We start from the raw sequence: 15,566 nt of genomic DNA, 5'->3' as shown, positions 1-15,566 counted from the left end.
GCCGGATCTAACGTTACAAAATTGAAATTTTATCTAATTTTTAGTAAAAATAAAAAAAAAGTTTATATATTTTATTTTGTAAATGCTTATTCTTAAAATGAATAATCATAAATTTTATCTAATAATATAGTTTACTTAATATCTTTAACATTTTTATGTTTTATATAGTATACATTTATATGTATATAAGTTTTTTTTTTTAAATTGGGGGCCCCATGAAGTGGGGGGCTATTTGTAATGTAACTATTTGAGCAAGCAGAGAGGATGGACTCTATTAGTTTAGTTTGAGCATTATGATTGATTAATCTTCTGAAGCCCATTTGTATGGAATTGCCTCCGTCCAATGAAGACTGCCTCTGTATAATGGGCTTTATTAAGGAGAGGGAAAAAGATTATGTTAATGGGCTTATGATATGAGACCGAGAATCTACGAGTTTGATCCATAATATACATACGTATTGATTGCCGTGAAATCTGGAAAAAATAAATAAAAAAGAGAGTAAATTTTCGAATCTGTATATTTACAAAGGGGGGGAAGGGGGCGGACATAGAGATATTCAAAATTTGAAAACAGATTTACTGTTATTCGCACCCAACTGATAAGAAGGGAGAGAGGCTATACGAGAGATAAGTGTTTTGGTGAAGAAGAAATGGTTGGAGAGGAAGAAGAGAAAAGAAGATGGTGGTGGTTCGAGAGTCATCACAAGACAACGACGACGACCTCCTCTAAGCATTCTCAATGGCTCCATTCCACACTTGCAGAGCTTGATTCCAAGACCAATGCCATGTTGTCGCTTATTGAGGAGGGTAACGCCGATTCTTTTGCGCAGCGAGCCGAGACATACTACAAGAAACGTCCTGAGCTTATCGCCTTCGTCCACGATTTCTATCGTGCTCACCGTTCCTTAGCCCACCGTTTCCATCACCTTAAATCCTCCCCTATCGACCACTCCCTTTCCGAGCTCCTTGATGATCCCCATTCCGAGATTGAAGACCCTGACGAAGATGATGTTGAAGCCGCCTCCTCCACTTCGAAGAAACTGGAACAAGAAAGGTTGAAGCTCATCCAAGAGAATGATGCTTTGAAAAGACAGCTGCTAGAGAAGGACGAAGAGAAGAGAGAGGTCATTAGGCAGCTTTCCCTTACTGTTGAGACCCTCAAGGACGAGAACTTGAGTCTCAAGAGACGTCTTCTTCCCAGTGTGTCTCTCAAGAAACTCAGCTTTTTCCATCTCGACTACACGTTCCTCGGGAAGCTGTTCTACAATGGAAATGCGCCATCATGGTAACCTCATGAGCACTGTGTACAATACTTTCTTTATGTGTTTGATTCAACACTCTCTTTTTATGTAAGATTGAAACATCTAGTTTCATGCTCTATAGTAACCTGGATTATCGTAATTATCCTCTACCTACTTAATATGCATGTCTTATTTGTTCAATCACAACAAGCAAGCGACAGTTTCAGACATCTACATGTGAGATACTTATTATTTATAATTTCGATCGATCAATTTTGATTGTTTTTGAGGCACAAAACCCTTAATTGTTCGTATGAAAATTGCTCATGATGTACTCTTCTGCCATTTGGCCTGGTGCAGTTGTTCCTACTTGTAACTCTCGTGTTTATGGGTTTTGTGCCTCAAAAACAATCAAAATTACAATTTTCATACGAACAATTAATAGAAAAGGTATAATAATATCAAAATTACAAGAAAAATACATTGTTTTTGTTTTTTTTTTCTGGCAGAGGTTGATGTCAAGAGGGCCTTACTCTCAGTTTCTAAGTGATTAACTAGAGAATCTGGAGAAAGGTAGCAGCAGCAACATGGGGAACACAAGAAGTAGAGAGAGTGGTGAAGAGACCAAAGAAACAGAGGAAGATGCAGGCAGAGGAGACCCCACTGGAGAAGTGTCAAGCAGAGGATCACGAGCCACAGCATCTGGGTTTGGTGGGCTAAGGCTTGAGGGGATTGTCGGCATGGCAGAAGATTCTGACGGAGAAGGAGACATTTCGCTCGAACCCGGAGTAGGGAACAGAGGAGAGATATCCGGAGACATAGCCTCCGGAGGTGAAGCTGAGAAACTAGAAGGCGCTTCGGGCAAAAACGAAGGTGCAGCTGATATGGTGGAGAGCTGAAACTGTAGAAGCTCGGATGTTGAAGTGGGCAGACAGAGTGAGAGAAGGGTAAGGCCAACGAACAGAGAGACGCCCATGATTTTCTTTCTGTGAATGAGTCTCTCTCTCTCTCTGTTTCTGAGAGACCTTTAGAGATTAAAAAGGATGAGAAACTGAATTATAAAAGGTATACAGCTATAGAGGTGGTAAAAGACAAGATTGGTTGGTTTGGTTGTGTACCTTTTGCTAGGGGCAGAGCACATGAAATGTGGAATTGTCGGGTTTTGATTTGGTGTCGGAGTGTTTGTTTTGTTTTGATTTCTGAATAAAAACGCAAAGTAAATAATTAAAAACAAACAAACAAACAAGTAGAGAGACCCGTGAGTGAATATTGAAGTGAGTGCTAGCTTTAACTTGTTTCTGCAATAATCTTAGGTTTAGTTAAAAAGATAAGCAGAGATTCTCTGTAAAATGTAAGAGCAGCAGGCATTTCATTTCTCATCACTATTGAAATGTATATAATATGTTGACTTTGCTCTAAGATTCATGCTATGATTTTCCTCATTACACACTAATCTCAACACAAAGGCGGGCATTGTCATGCCAAAATTTCTATCAAATTCAATCTCCTAGAGATATGAAGAAAGAATGAAGTAAACTTGGAGCAGGTCAAGACCTTAGGAATGAGTAATGAAGCTGAAATATTTCCCATATGTTGCGGAGACTGGAGAGCTTTTCGTCTCCAATAACTTGGTCAAAGCTGTACATTATAAAATGCGAAGGCAGTTTAAAAGAGAATTAGGTAGATGGTTCAAATTAAACTTTAATATTAAAGCCACATGCATAAGTAACTTTGATAGATGGTAAAACTAACCTTAGCCATATAATTTCAATCAACTTTAACTTGATCAAGAAAGTTGAAAAAAAGAAGAAGAAAAGTAAACAGGCGTATCATGTTGGAGACAACGAGCGTTTGTCAAGAGCTTCTTGCCATCTCCTATAATAAAAAAAGCACTGGCACACGATCAACTCGATTAGGGTCATCATTGAGAAAATAGAATAATCTCCATTAAGAAGACATATGCCTTGGAGTGCTGGTAAACTGTCTTTGCTTGTTTCTGCCACGGGATGGGATGGGAGTGAGTAATCAAGGGCAGTAAACCTGAGGCTGAGGAAGCAACCACGGACGGATCAGTCAAATGAAATAAGAAACAGGCAGTAATATAAAGACTGTAGCTTCGATTCATGAATGGAGAAGAGATGTGAAAGTGTTAACCTTTACGACGGCGTTACGAAATGATGCATCGTGCGTGAATCTTGGCAGCAACGAAATGGCATTAGACCATATTTAGTATTAGTGTCAAAAGGAAGTGAGAAGAAGAAATACATACTGCCATTGTGCGAGGTCAGCGACTTGGGCGATGCGATGCGGTGGAGAGATGGAGGAGTATTGGAATTTAACGGTGGCATTCAGCAGGGAGAAGGAGAAGAGTATCGGCTTCGTTACTGGATCTTAATATGGACGCTTTTAACATCAATGGGCCTGTTTTGCTTTATTTTGAGGGCAGCCCACAATCAGATTGTAATATTCAATTCTAGCAGAAACTAAAACAGACGGACATCAACATCTCTATCTAGTATTAACTAACAGAGGGGTAAAATCGGAAGAGATCGGAAAGGATGAGCACCGGCGCGACGCAGGGACCGCACTCGCTCGCCTTCAGGGTGATGCGACTCTGCAAGCCTTCCTTCCACGTCGACCCACCCCTCCGCATTGACCCTTTCGATCTTCTCGCCGGCGAGGACTTCTCCGACGATCCCACTTCCGCCTCCTTGCTCCGACGCCATTTGTCTTCTGCGGAGGGCGTCGACTCCGATCTGAGTTACCGCAACAGATTCCTCATAAACCACCCAACGGATCCAATCGGTCTCTCAGGTCTTCTGCTTCTGCCGCAGTCATTCGGGGCGATCTATCTGGGAGAGACGTTCTGTAGCTATATAAGCGTCAACAACAGCTCCACTTCCGAAGTTAGGGATGTTACCATCAAGGCAGAGATTCAGACAGAGAGGCAGAGGATTCTTCTGCTCGATACGTCCAAGTCTCCGGTTGAATCCATACGCACTGGTGGCCGCTATGACTTCATTGTGGAACACGATGTTAAAGAGCTTGGAGCTCACACGTGTGTTTTCCTCTCACTTTCTCTTTTGTTTCTTATTTTCTTATCAATGACTCACCCCCACTCAATTCGCTAGGTTGGTTTGCTCTGCCTTGTACAATGATGCTGATGGTGAGCGTAAATATCTTCCCCAGTTCTTCAAGTTTGTCGTTGCTAACCCACTCTCTGTCAGGACCAAGGTTATTATCATCCCATCTCTCTCTCTCTCTCTCTCTCTCTCTAGCCTTGTCTGATTGTTGCGCCTTGCAGGTTCGAGTTGTAAAGGAGACTACGTTTCTAGAGGCTTGCATTGAGAACCATACAAAAGCAAACCTCTTCATGGACCAAGTTGATTTTGAACCTGCCAAGCAATGGACTGCTCTCAGATTACATGACCCTTCCTCACAACATCCCCCATCCAGGTCTCTCCCATTTTCACTGACTCGTTCGTTATCATGCTTAATTAATCACTGAATCTCTCTCTCTCTCTCTCTCTGCGTGTCAGTGATCTTGGTGGAATAATTCCTAATCCGCCAGTTATAATCCGATCTGGTGGGGGCATCCACAACTATCTCTATAAGTTAGTCCCATCTGCTGATGTTTCTGGCCAAACCAAATTCCAGGGAAGTAGTATTCTCGGTAAATTTCAGATTACATGGCGCACAAATTTGGGTGAACCTGGTCGCTTACAGACCCAACAAATTCTTGGCGCTGTAAGTTACTTCATCTTTTGCTATGTCAAAACATGACTTGAATATTTGCTTCTTTGTTGATTGTATCTGTTTATTGCGGCCATTTGTGACACCAATTCTGATGAAGTCATTAGTTTAAGCATACAGACTACCTGGACAAGTGTCATTGTTAGATTTGGTGCCAATTAGAACAGCTAGGAAAATCGCTTTGCATTGGTATCATTATATAGCAGTATTATACTCACCACCTTGCTCTACATATCTGAGATCGTTTGCTTGATAAAAAAGAAATCATTATAGTGGAAACAAACTAATGCATTATCTCTATTATGTCGGCAACTGAAAACTTCTAACACATATAAAAGCACGTTTATGAAATTCTCTGAATGTCCTTGTACTCGTCATCTGTATGCTCATGCTTCAGCTTCTCATCTCATCTAACAAACTTCTTTTGTTGTAACACATTTTTTTCTTCTCAGCCAGTCAGCCGCAAAGAGATTAATATGAGAGTTGTGGAGGTTCCAACTACTATACACTTGAATAGACCTTTTTCGGTAATATAACTGTTTTTTGTTCTTTCTCTAATGTTTTAGTGCCCAAAAGATTGAATCTGAATATACATTGGTTTTAAACTGAGCGTATAATGATATCCTTAGGCATCCTTGAATCTCACAAACCAAACTGATAGGCAGTTGGGACCCTTCGAGGTTTCACTGTCGCAAGATGAATCACAGATGGAGAAGCCGGTTGCCATTAACGGTCTCCAGAAACTGGTATCCTATCTATACATTATTTTCCCCTATTGTGTCTGCCTATTGAATGCATTTACAAACTTTTGTAGTATAAAGTCATCATAAATCCATGTTGTTAGTCGTTTAGATTACACTCTTCCATGTTCAGTTCGGTGGCAGAACTATGAATCACACACTGGCTATGCAATGGGTTGAACCCAAACTTAACATTACTGCTAGTTGAAGTGTTTTTGCTTCACCGTTGCACCCTTTTTTTTGTGTGTGTGGTACGAAAGAAAGTCACACCGTTGAAACTCTTGCAGATGTTACCAAGGCTTGAGGCATTTGGCTCCAGTGATTTCCAATTGGTATGACAAAACTGAATATCTCCAAAATGATCTCAAGGGCCTTTTAACACCGAATGTATGTAAATATTTACAGAACCTGATCGCCTCCAAACTGGGAGTCCAGAAAATAGGTGGGATCACAGCCTTGGACACAAGAGAGAAGAAAACCTACGAGCTTGTTCCAGAGATGGAGGTTAGTGTACTCCTTACCATCTTTTTCATTGGTAGCATCAACTCCCACATTTTTTCATATATGAAATCAATGATATTGTTGATTCCTCACAATTGGATAATAACTGTTGTTGGAAATTTGTACTGCAGATATTTGTAGAGTCGGATTAGTAATCTTCCGAGTGATTGTTATTCCTCCAAAGGTCTTGTAATTGCAACACATGTGTGTCGTTCAAGTTTTTTTTGACGATTAGTTTAAAATAAATTTGGTTTGGTTATGCGCTTTTTAGATGCAGAAAAAAAAGAAGTAAAGGGCTACTAACATATTGCATCTTGTTGCGGATTATTTGCTTTTTTTTTCTTAAAAGTTGATTGTTGGTTGTAATTTGTTAATCATGTATGCAGCACCCAATGAAGGATCAATCTACAGACATGAAAAAGATGTATTGGTTTTTTTTTTTTTTGGCTGACATAGAACTACAATGTTGGTGGTTTCGATTAGCTTTGGTTTTATAATGTAAATCCTGATGTTTCTATTCAACTAAAAACAAAGATACAAATATTTGCTTTAAATGCGCAAAAATTAGAAAAATGTAAAACCTGTGTGGTGTCACTGATCACCAATCGAAATATATAGTGATAGCATGTTTGCTCTAGTGAAAAAGCAAAATGTCGCTAATATTATTCACTGGTGACAAATTATTTGGAAGAGAAACAGTCGCACCATAAATAATAATTGCGTAAAAGAGTTACCAGGCAGGCAGGCATCACCCAGTTGAAAAGGGGAAATAAAATAAAAGAAATTGAGAGGGGATATTTTGTTGGCATTGGCGGGAGGGAGAGAGGGAGAGGAGGACTTTACTAATTCCAGTCTGGTTAGCAAACCCTAAGGTAGAAACATTTTGTGCGGAACCATGGAAGGCGCTGTGAGTCTCCCCCCTTTCTCTTTAGCTAATTATTATTATGCTTCGTTTCAATTGAATCCGCCGCTACTTTTGCTCTAATATGTATGAATGCGTAGAAAAGGAGAAGAGATCAGGATCAGGATCAGGATCAGGATGACGACAGCGGCGGAGAGAATCAGAATCAGAATCAGAATCAGAAACAGGAGCGGAGCGCCAGCGAAGACCAGAAAAGCCCAGAGCTCGATGATGACGATTTCCAGGAAACCCGTCCTCAGTCCAAGCGTAGTCGCACCCTTCCTCCCCATCAGAATCTCATAGGTAATAGGAGATCTGTGTCATTTATTATCCACCACCAACCACTGCTATTAGCCTCAGATTCACTTCGTTTTTAGAGTAATCAATCTCATTTTGTTTTCTAACAGAGGTTGTGAAAGGGAACGTGGATCTTATTCCTAAAGCCGTCAAGATCTGGGTTGAAAGATATGAAAACTCTCCTAACCTTGCTACCTCTCAACTCTTGTCCATGCTCTTTGAGGTGGTTACCATCTCTTCCTCTTCCTCTTCATATAACTCCCTCTCTCATCTCATTAGCCATCCATTTTGTTAGGCTTGCGGTGCTAAATACTCCATCAAAGAAGACCTGCTTGATGAGACTGACGTCGATGATGTTGTCGTTGCTCTTGTTAATCTTGCTAGATCCGTAATATCATCTCTCTCTCTTCTTTTTCTCCTTTATTGACAAACTTTCCTTATTATTATTCTTTCTTTTGATTGCCTGCCTCTAGGGGGAAATTGAAGATTATCACACTTCTAGAAAGAAGGAGCACAAGAACTTCAAAGAAAATCTTGTTTCTTTCTGGAATTACTTGATTACCGAGTCCCAGAATGGACCTTTGTTTGATAAAGTCTTGTTTGACAAGTGCATGGACTTCATTATCGCACTCTCATGGTTTCTCTTCTTTCTTTACTACCTTATCCCTCCCACTCCCACTTTTTTTTATTTTCTACTTGTATTGCAGTACTCCTCCTCGAGTTTACCGCCAAACTGCCACGCTTATGGGTCTCCAACTAGTCACTTCCTTTATTTCTGTAGCCAACACTCTCGGTTCCCAGCGTGAAACCACCCAAAGGCAATTGAATGCTGAAACCAAGAAAAGACCTGACGGCCCTCTTCTTGACTCCCTCAACAAAAGGTTGTCTCTTACTCACCAACACATTACTACTTTGGAGGACATGATGCGCAAAATTTTCACTGGGTAAGAAGAATCCATAACCATTATACCCTCAGCTCCTTTTTTTTTTTTTTTATGTTAAGTCTTGCTGACCAAAATCATTATATCTTATCTTGAAGGTTGTTTGTACACCGATATCGAGATGTTGACCCCGATATTAGGATGTCATGCATTCAGTCTCTGGGCATTTGGATCTCTTCTTATCCTTCTCTTTTCTTACAAGATCTCTACTTAAAGTATCTTGGATGGACGCTTAATGACAAAGTAAGCTCCTTTCTTCTCTCTTCAAGATTATTAATTTTGTATATTCGTTATAGTGTCACTGATCTTCTCTCTGTATTCAATTATCCGAGGCTGCCGGAGTGAGGAAAGCTTCTCTCCTGGCATTGCGAAAACTTTATGAGATGGATGAAAACGTCCCCACTCTTGGTCTATTCACTGAGAGATTTTCCAATCGAATGATCGAGATGGCTGATGATGTTGATTTGTCTGCAGCTGTCTGTGCTATAGGCCTTGTAAAGCAGTTGCTAAGGTATTACCCTCGAGATAATTTTCCTTTCACCATATATATATGTTTGAATGCCCTGCATTAAAAGTAGATCTTCTGTTGTCCTACAGACACCAGCTGATTCCTGATGACGACCTTGGCCCTTTGTACGATCTACTTATTGATCAACCCCAGGAAATTAGACGTGCCATTGGAGAGTTAGTGTATGACCACTTGATCGCACAAAAGTTCAACAGTTCTCCATCCGGTCTTACAGGTTTTCCCTTTATATCAGCCAAATTCTGAGCACTATGATTTTTTTTCAGTGACAACTTGGTTCACAGCTATCACATCCTATTTTCAGGTCATGATGATTCTTCCTCTGAGATCCATATCTTCAGAATGTTACAAATATTACGGGAGTTTTCCACAGATCCAATCTTAAGCGTTTATGTAATTGATGATGTTTGGGAGTACATGAAGGCCATGAAGGTAGGTCTAAGAGAAATTCCTACACTGTTACACATTCATTATGCAGTTGTGTACCTAGTATGTCACTGTTGCACATTTATTGTATCATCTTCGTGATGCTGCTTTTCTTGCAGGACTGGAAGTGTATCATCTCTATGCTTTTGGATCAGAATCCTCGGACTGGGTCTACTACTGACGAAGACTCAACAAACTTGGTCAGACTTCTGTTTGCGTCAATCAGAAAGGCTGTCGGAGAGAAGATAATCCCTTCAACGGATAATCGAAAGCAGTATCACAGTAAAGCTCAGCGAGTAAGATTCTGTCTTTGCTCTTTCTGAGAAATTTTCTTATTGTGCCGATGATATGACGTCGCAAAAGCAGTAGTCCATATACCAATTTCTCTTCTTTTTTTTTTTTGGTTAAATTTCTTTTCTTGAACTATACCATGAGGGACAACTGCACTAAAATGGACTACTGTGTTCCATTTTTAGTCTTTGTTACTCCCGTTTCGTTCTTGATTATGAAAATGGTGACATTGATGTTTCATTGCTGTGAATAACAGGAAATGTTTGAGAACAACAGGAAAGATATAACGGTTGCAATGATGAAGAACTATCCACAACTTCTACGTAAATTCATGGCTGACAAAGCGAAAGTGTCATCTCTGGTGGAGATTGTTATGTTTATGAAACTCGAGCTCTATTCTCTTAAACGACAGGAGCAGGTGGCTAAAAGCATTTTGTTTCATATAGGATGCTCTTTCCCCTGTTATCGACCCTCTTAGTGAAATTTACATTTTGTCCTCTGTTTCAGACTTTTAAGGCCGCCGTCCGATTGATTAAGGATGCGTTTTTCATGAACGGGGAGAAGGAAGCACTAAGATCTTGCGTTAAGGCTATAACATTTTGTGCGTCGGAAAGTAAAGGGGAACTTCAAGATTTTTCCCGTGGGAAGCTTAAAGATCTTGAAGATACGCTTTTCGATAAACTCACTTCTGCAATTAAAGAAGTCAAGGTATGTTTTACTTCCTTTGCCGATTATATTTGTACTCTGTTTTACGGATGCTATCTGACATCCGTTTTCTGTGCAGGATGGAAATGATGAATACTCCCTCCTTGTAAATCTGAAAAGGTTATATGAGCTTCAGTTGTTAAAGCCTGTTCTTGGTGAGAGCATGTACGATGAGCTTGCTATGACGCTCCATGATTTCAGAAATTTGGACGAAGAGGTGGGCAAGGAAATTCGTTTAGAGCTATTACTATATCTTATTGTTTGTCCCTCACATCTTTAATGAAACGATTGCTGGTTGCCTAGGTTATCTGTTTTCTCCTCCTGAACATGCATATGTACGTGGTGTGGTCTCTGCACTCCGTCGTAAATTGTGAAACTGTCTCCGAAGCTTCCTTATCTTCCCTTATATCAAAACGCGATATCCTGTTTGCGGAGCTTACTTACTTCCTAAATGGAGTTGAGGAATCGAGAAAATATGGTAATCAGCTAGCTCTCAGGGTAAGATGATTTGACGTTCCGATCTAATAGACACATTTCCTTTAGTGTATGTGTTTGTGTCATCTAGCAATGAGTCATTTTCGCCTAACCAATGAAAACTTCAATGCTGCAGATTTGTGCTTTACTTGCGGAAGAGTGGTGTCTTTTTAGAAAGTCAACTTTTGAGTCTAGTAAACTTGAAATGTTAGGATATTGTCCAGAGAGTGTTATTCTCAAGAAATTTTGGAAACTCTGTGAAGAAATTTTTAACACATCAGGTGAGTATGATTTGCTTTGATCATTTCTTGATTTTTCAAGTGACGTACTTACGTTTGCTGGACTTTGAAACAGATGAGACTGATGAGGAGGATGAAAATAAGGAGTATGTTGCTGAGACGAACAGAGATGTTGCAGCCATTGCTGCCTGCAAGTTGGTTAATTGTGGTGTGGTGCCGAAGGTAATCACCAAGTGCATTGACCATGCTGCTGTAAATATTATAGTTATCACTTATCAGTCATCAGCCATGTAGTGATTGAAAGCTATGTAATTTTTTTTTTGTCTGTCGCAGGACTATCTAGGACCAGAGATAATATCTCATCTTGTTATGCATGGACCTAGTGTTACAGAAGTCATAAAGAATCTTATAACATGCTTAAGGAAAACAGAAGATGACATCTCCAGTATCTATATGGAATCCTTGAAAAGGGTAAAGCTTTCTGCAGAGATTATGGAACGTTGATGATTATTTTAGGAAGACACAAAGTTTATTATTCGAAGAAAAATTGCTGACACTAAATAATTGGGCAGGGATATCAACGGTATGAAAGCGAACTTTCTTGTGACGGTGGAGAATCAAGAGTGGAAAAATGTCTTCAAGTGTGCCGGGAGCTTGCTGGTCGGCTATCAGGAATGTATGTTGGTGCTGCTCGCAACAAACACAGACTGGAGATTTTGAGCGTGGTCAAGGAAGGTGTTGAGTTTGCATTTAGGGACGCACCGAAACAAATGTTGTTTTTGGAAGTTGCTATCCTTCCATTTGCAACGAGACTCTCAGTGCCGGACATCATTGACATGTAAGACTGGCAAATTCTTTGAGCTAGTAAGTAGGAAGCTAATAGATAACAAAATAACCTGAATTGTGTGTTCTTTTTTGGTTGCTGAACAGTAAGAGGGAGGTTCAGGGGCGTATGGTGCATGTTAATACAGATGAAGACCCCAGCGGATGGCGTCCTTGCTTTACCTTCTTAGAAACATTGGAGGAGAAATGCTTAAAAACCGAGGATGTACAAGGTATGTTATATGTGCACTTGGACATCGTCCGATTGTTTAATCAAAATCCGGCCAATGAGTGTAGTCCTACGTAACTTGAATTACAAAAAAAAAATGTCTGAATGGATTGTTTGTGACGTTTGGGATTTTCTTTCACAGACGACAAGGAAGGAGTAGCTGTAAAACGAAAGGGACGGCCCAAAAAACGTGCTGAAACAGAGCGAAAGAGACTGTTTGATGAGGAAAGCGGAAGCGATGACGATGAATCCATCAGTGGTGGCTCGGACAAAGAAGACAAGGGAGATTTTGTAGACGAGGACGCTCCTCTTATTGAGACAATCAGGTCGGCTGCAAGACGGAGGGCAGTAAGAGGAGAACGGTCCAAGTGACAATTGACTCGAGAGTGTACGGCTATCGGTTTATTTGTATGTGCTTTTGGACAGATTAAAGTGTTTCTAGTATTCTGTTTGATACAATGTAGGAGAAACGAAACAAAACCTTGCTCTGTGTTATATGAATGGTAATCTAAGTGTTTGTTTTAAAGGTTTATTGGTAGATCGATCCAGACAATACCATGAAAATGTAAAATCTATAACAAGGAAAAACTGAAAAGCATAAAATCAAGAAAAGTAAAAGAAGCAAACATAATTTGCATTGATCGGTTGATTGATTCATCATCTCTCAGCAATTTTCATCTTCGGTTTCGTATAAATGTGCCCATGTGAGGGAGTAACAATTTTCTTTAACAAAATCCTGCGTGATGTCTTACAAATTTATAGTATCTCAAATTTGCATTCTGAAAAAGAGAGCCAAATTATAAATCAATTATTCACATTCAGTTATGAAAGATAGAAGAATAATACATTAACATGACTAAAATTTTGTATTTAGTGAAAGATCATACAATTAATATTTTGAAGACTAATAGAAATTTGATCTTTAAATTTATTTGTCTTCTATTTTTGATTAAAGCAAAGAAAAAAAAACGATTTTCCTTGAGAAATAAGTAGCAGAAATTTATTTAAATTTTGATTTTTTTCTCAAAATATGAAGGTTATTAGGTTAACCTCTACAAAATTGAGTTTTCAGTAAGTTCTCTATATATTGAAGTGTACGCTCTTTAGTGTTTTTTAAAATTTTCAAACCACATTCTAAATTTTTATTAATGTATGATAAACTCCCTTTCATGGTACATAGCTCTAAATTTTTAATAATTAACTTAATAAAATTTTATATACGGCTTAAATCAGTGGACTAACTACTATAAAATATGTATTCTCTAGAGAAATTGACAAAATAAATATTTTAAACCTCTTTGACCATCATTCTATGTGAGTTCATGATGCACTTATGCAATAAAAAGGATTTTCATATTTTTTAAAAATTTTCTCAGCATCTGCAGGTTAACCCCTACAAAATTGAGTTTTCGGTAAATACTTTATATAGTGAAGTTTACACTTTTTAGTGTTGTTCAATATTTTCGTAGGGATTAACACATAGATTTTGAAAAAAAAATCAAAAATGTGAAAATACTGTTTTAATGCATAGTTGAATCCTTCACCAACATATGATGAAGTTCAAAGAGGTTTGGAACTTTCGTAGGGATTAACAAATAGATTTTGAAAAAAAATTCAAAAATGTGAAAATACTGTTTTAATGCATAGTTGAATCCTTCACCAACATATGATGAAGTTCAAAGAGGTTTGGAACTTTCGTTATCTCCCCTTCTCTAGCAAATAACGATTTTATAGTGGTTAGTCCACCAATTTATGGAGTATTATGAAGTTTTACTAAATTAATTGACAAAAATTAAAGCGATGCCCATGTACAATGAAAAAGAGTTTAATATACATTAATACAAATTTAGAATGTGTTTAGAAATTTTAAAACAACACTAAAGATCATAGGCTTCAGTATATAGAGAATTTACCAAAAATTCAATATTTTCGTAACCCATAGATTTTGAGAAAAATTCAAAAATATGAAAATACTGTTTTAATGCATAGTTGCATCCTTCACCAACATATGATGAAGTTCAAAGAGGTTTGGAATTTTTGTTGTGTATGTTCTCTAGCAAATAACGATTTTATAGTGGTTAGTCACCAATTTAGGGGACTGTTATGAAGTTTTACTTAATTAATTGACAAAAAATAAAACGATGCTCATGTACCATGAAAGAGAGTTTAATATACATTAATACAAATTTAGAATGTGTTTATAAATTTTAAAACAACACTAAAGATCATAGGCTTCAGTATATATGACATTTACCGAAAATTCAATATTTTCGTAGGGGTTAACCCATAGATTTTGAGAAAAAAATTCAAAAAAATGAAAATAATGTTTTAATGCATAGTTGAATTCTTCACCAACATATGATGAAGTTCAAAGAGGTTTGAAATTTTGTTGTGTCCGTTTCTCTAGCAAATAACGATTTTATAGTGATTATTCCACCAATTTAGAAACTATTATAAAGTTTTAATAAATTAATTGACAAAAAATTAAAACGATGCCCGTGTATCATGTAAGAGAATTTAATATATATTAATACAAATGTAGAATGTGTTTAGAAATTAAAAAAAAAAACACTAAGGATCATAGGCTTCAGTATATAGACTATTTACCGAAAAACTCAATATTTTCGTAGAGATTTACACATAGATTTTGAAAAAAATTTAAAAAATGTGAAAATACTGTTTTAATGCATAGTTAAATCCTTCACCAACATATGATGAAGTTCAAAGAGTTTTGGAACTTTTGTTGTCTCCGTTTCTCTAGCAAATAACGATTTTATAGTGGTTAGTCCACCAATTTAGGGAGTATTATGATGTTTTGCTAAATTAATCGACAAAAAATTAAAACGATGCCCATGTACCATGAAAGAGAGTTTAATATACATTAATACAAATTTAGAATGTGTTTATAAAATTTAAAACAACACTAAAGATCATAGGCTTCAGTATATATGACATTTACCGAAAATTCAATATTTTCGTAGGGGTTAAAACATAGATTTTGAGAAAAATTCAAAAGTATGAAAATACTGTTTTAATGCCAAGTTGCATCCTTCACCAACATATTATAAAGTTTAAAGAGGTTTGGAATTTTTGTTGGGTCCGTTTCTCTAGCAAATAACGATTTTATAGTGGTTAGTCCAACAATTTAGGGACTATTATGAAGTTTTACTAAATTAATTGACAAAAAATTAAAACGATGCCGTGTACCATGTAGGAGAGTTTAATATACAATAAAAAAATGTAGAATGTGTTTAGAAATTTTAAAACAACACTAAGGATCATAGGCTTCAGTATATAGACCATTTACCGAAAAACTAAATATTTTCGTAGGGATTATCTACACATAGATTTTGAAAAAAATTCAAAATTGTGAAAATACTATTTTAATGCATAGTTGAATCCTTCACCAACATATGATGAAGTTCAAAGAGTTTTGGAACTTTTGTTGTCTCCGTTTCTCTAGCAAATAACGATTTTATA

The 15,566-nt window shown here is 37.7% G+C and overlaps 4 protein-coding genes across 6 annotated transcripts; 3 read left to right on the top strand and 1 right to left on the bottom strand.

Annotated features, from left to right (window-relative positions):
* Nucleotides 1-126: 126 nt before the first annotated feature.
* On the top strand, nucleotides 127-1,442 carry LOC106341924 (protein NETWORKED 3C). Its single transcript, XM_013780677.1, has one exon. It carries the CDS (start codon nucleotides 651-653, stop codon nucleotides 1,287-1,289), a length of 639 nt encoding a protein of 212 aa, XP_013636131.1. The 5' UTR covers nucleotides 127-650; the 3' UTR covers nucleotides 1,290-1,442.
* A 214-nt stretch (nucleotides 1,443-1,656) lies between these two features.
* Nucleotides 1,657-3,618, bottom strand: LOC106341925 (classical arabinogalactan protein 26-like). Of its 2 annotated transcripts, XM_013780678.1 has the most exons (6): nucleotides 3,511-3,618; nucleotides 3,396-3,435; nucleotides 2,994-3,287; nucleotides 2,796-2,879; nucleotides 2,360-2,440; nucleotides 1,657-2,266 (listed from the first exon to the last, which is right to left on the bottom strand). In XM_013780678.1, exons 5-6 carry the CDS (start codon nucleotides 2,380-2,382, stop codon nucleotides 1,792-1,794), a joined length of 498 nt encoding a protein of 165 aa, XP_013636132.1. In that variant the 5' UTR covers nucleotides 2,383-2,440; nucleotides 2,796-2,879; nucleotides 2,994-3,287; nucleotides 3,396-3,435; nucleotides 3,511-3,618; the 3' UTR covers nucleotides 1,657-1,791. The 2 variants fall into 2 exon arrangements, with proteins under 2 accessions (XP_013636132.1, XP_013636133.1); XM_013780679.1 differs by having other exon boundaries at nucleotides 3,396-3,597.
* Nucleotides 3,619-3,732: 114 nt separating this feature from the next.
* Nucleotides 3,733-6,674, top strand: LOC106341922 (trafficking protein particle complex subunit 13). 2 transcript variants are annotated; one of them, XM_013780674.1, is made up of 9 exons: nucleotides 3,733-4,299; nucleotides 4,373-4,475; nucleotides 4,546-4,697; nucleotides 4,781-4,988; nucleotides 5,447-5,521; nucleotides 5,624-5,740; nucleotides 5,995-6,066; nucleotides 6,140-6,238; nucleotides 6,367-6,674. In XM_013780674.1, exons 1-9 carry the CDS (start codon nucleotides 3,800-3,802, stop codon nucleotides 6,385-6,387), a joined length of 1,347 nt encoding a protein of 448 aa, XP_013636128.1. In that variant the 5' UTR covers nucleotides 3,733-3,799; the 3' UTR covers nucleotides 6,388-6,674. The 2 variants fall into 2 exon arrangements, with proteins under 2 accessions (XP_013636128.1, XP_013636129.1); XM_013780675.1 differs by having other exon boundaries at nucleotides 3,735-4,299; nucleotides 6,022-6,066.
* A 357-nt stretch (nucleotides 6,675-7,031) lies between these two features.
* LOC106342162 (sister-chromatid cohesion protein 3) lies at nucleotides 7,032-12,618 on the top strand. The gene is made up of 21 exons (XM_013781022.1): nucleotides 7,032-7,142; nucleotides 7,238-7,439; nucleotides 7,544-7,656; nucleotides 7,729-7,821; nucleotides 7,907-8,070; nucleotides 8,141-8,377; nucleotides 8,473-8,617; nucleotides 8,707-8,885; nucleotides 8,972-9,117; nucleotides 9,205-9,332; nucleotides 9,446-9,622; nucleotides 9,874-10,035; nucleotides 10,125-10,325; nucleotides 10,402-10,539; nucleotides 10,626-10,820; nucleotides 10,933-11,077; nucleotides 11,151-11,257; nucleotides 11,369-11,506; nucleotides 11,608-11,873; nucleotides 11,966-12,090; nucleotides 12,229-12,618. The coding sequence occupies exons 1-21, from the start codon at nucleotides 7,131-7,133 to the stop codon at nucleotides 12,456-12,458; spliced, it is 3,303 nt and encodes a 1,100-aa protein (XP_013636476.1). The 5' UTR covers nucleotides 7,032-7,130; the 3' UTR covers nucleotides 12,459-12,618.
* The last annotated feature ends 2,948 nt before the right edge of the window (nucleotides 12,619-15,566 follow it).

Source organism: Brassica oleracea, chromosome C4, assembly GCF_000695525.1.
Source record: "Brassica oleracea var. oleracea cultivar TO1000 chromosome C4, BOL, whole genome shotgun sequence".
Taxonomy (NCBI): Eukaryota; Viridiplantae; Streptophyta; class Magnoliopsida; order Brassicales; family Brassicaceae; genus Brassica; species Brassica oleracea.
The sequence above is the reverse complement of the archived record's forward strand: the minus strand, read 5'-3'. Positions and strand labels throughout refer to the sequence as shown.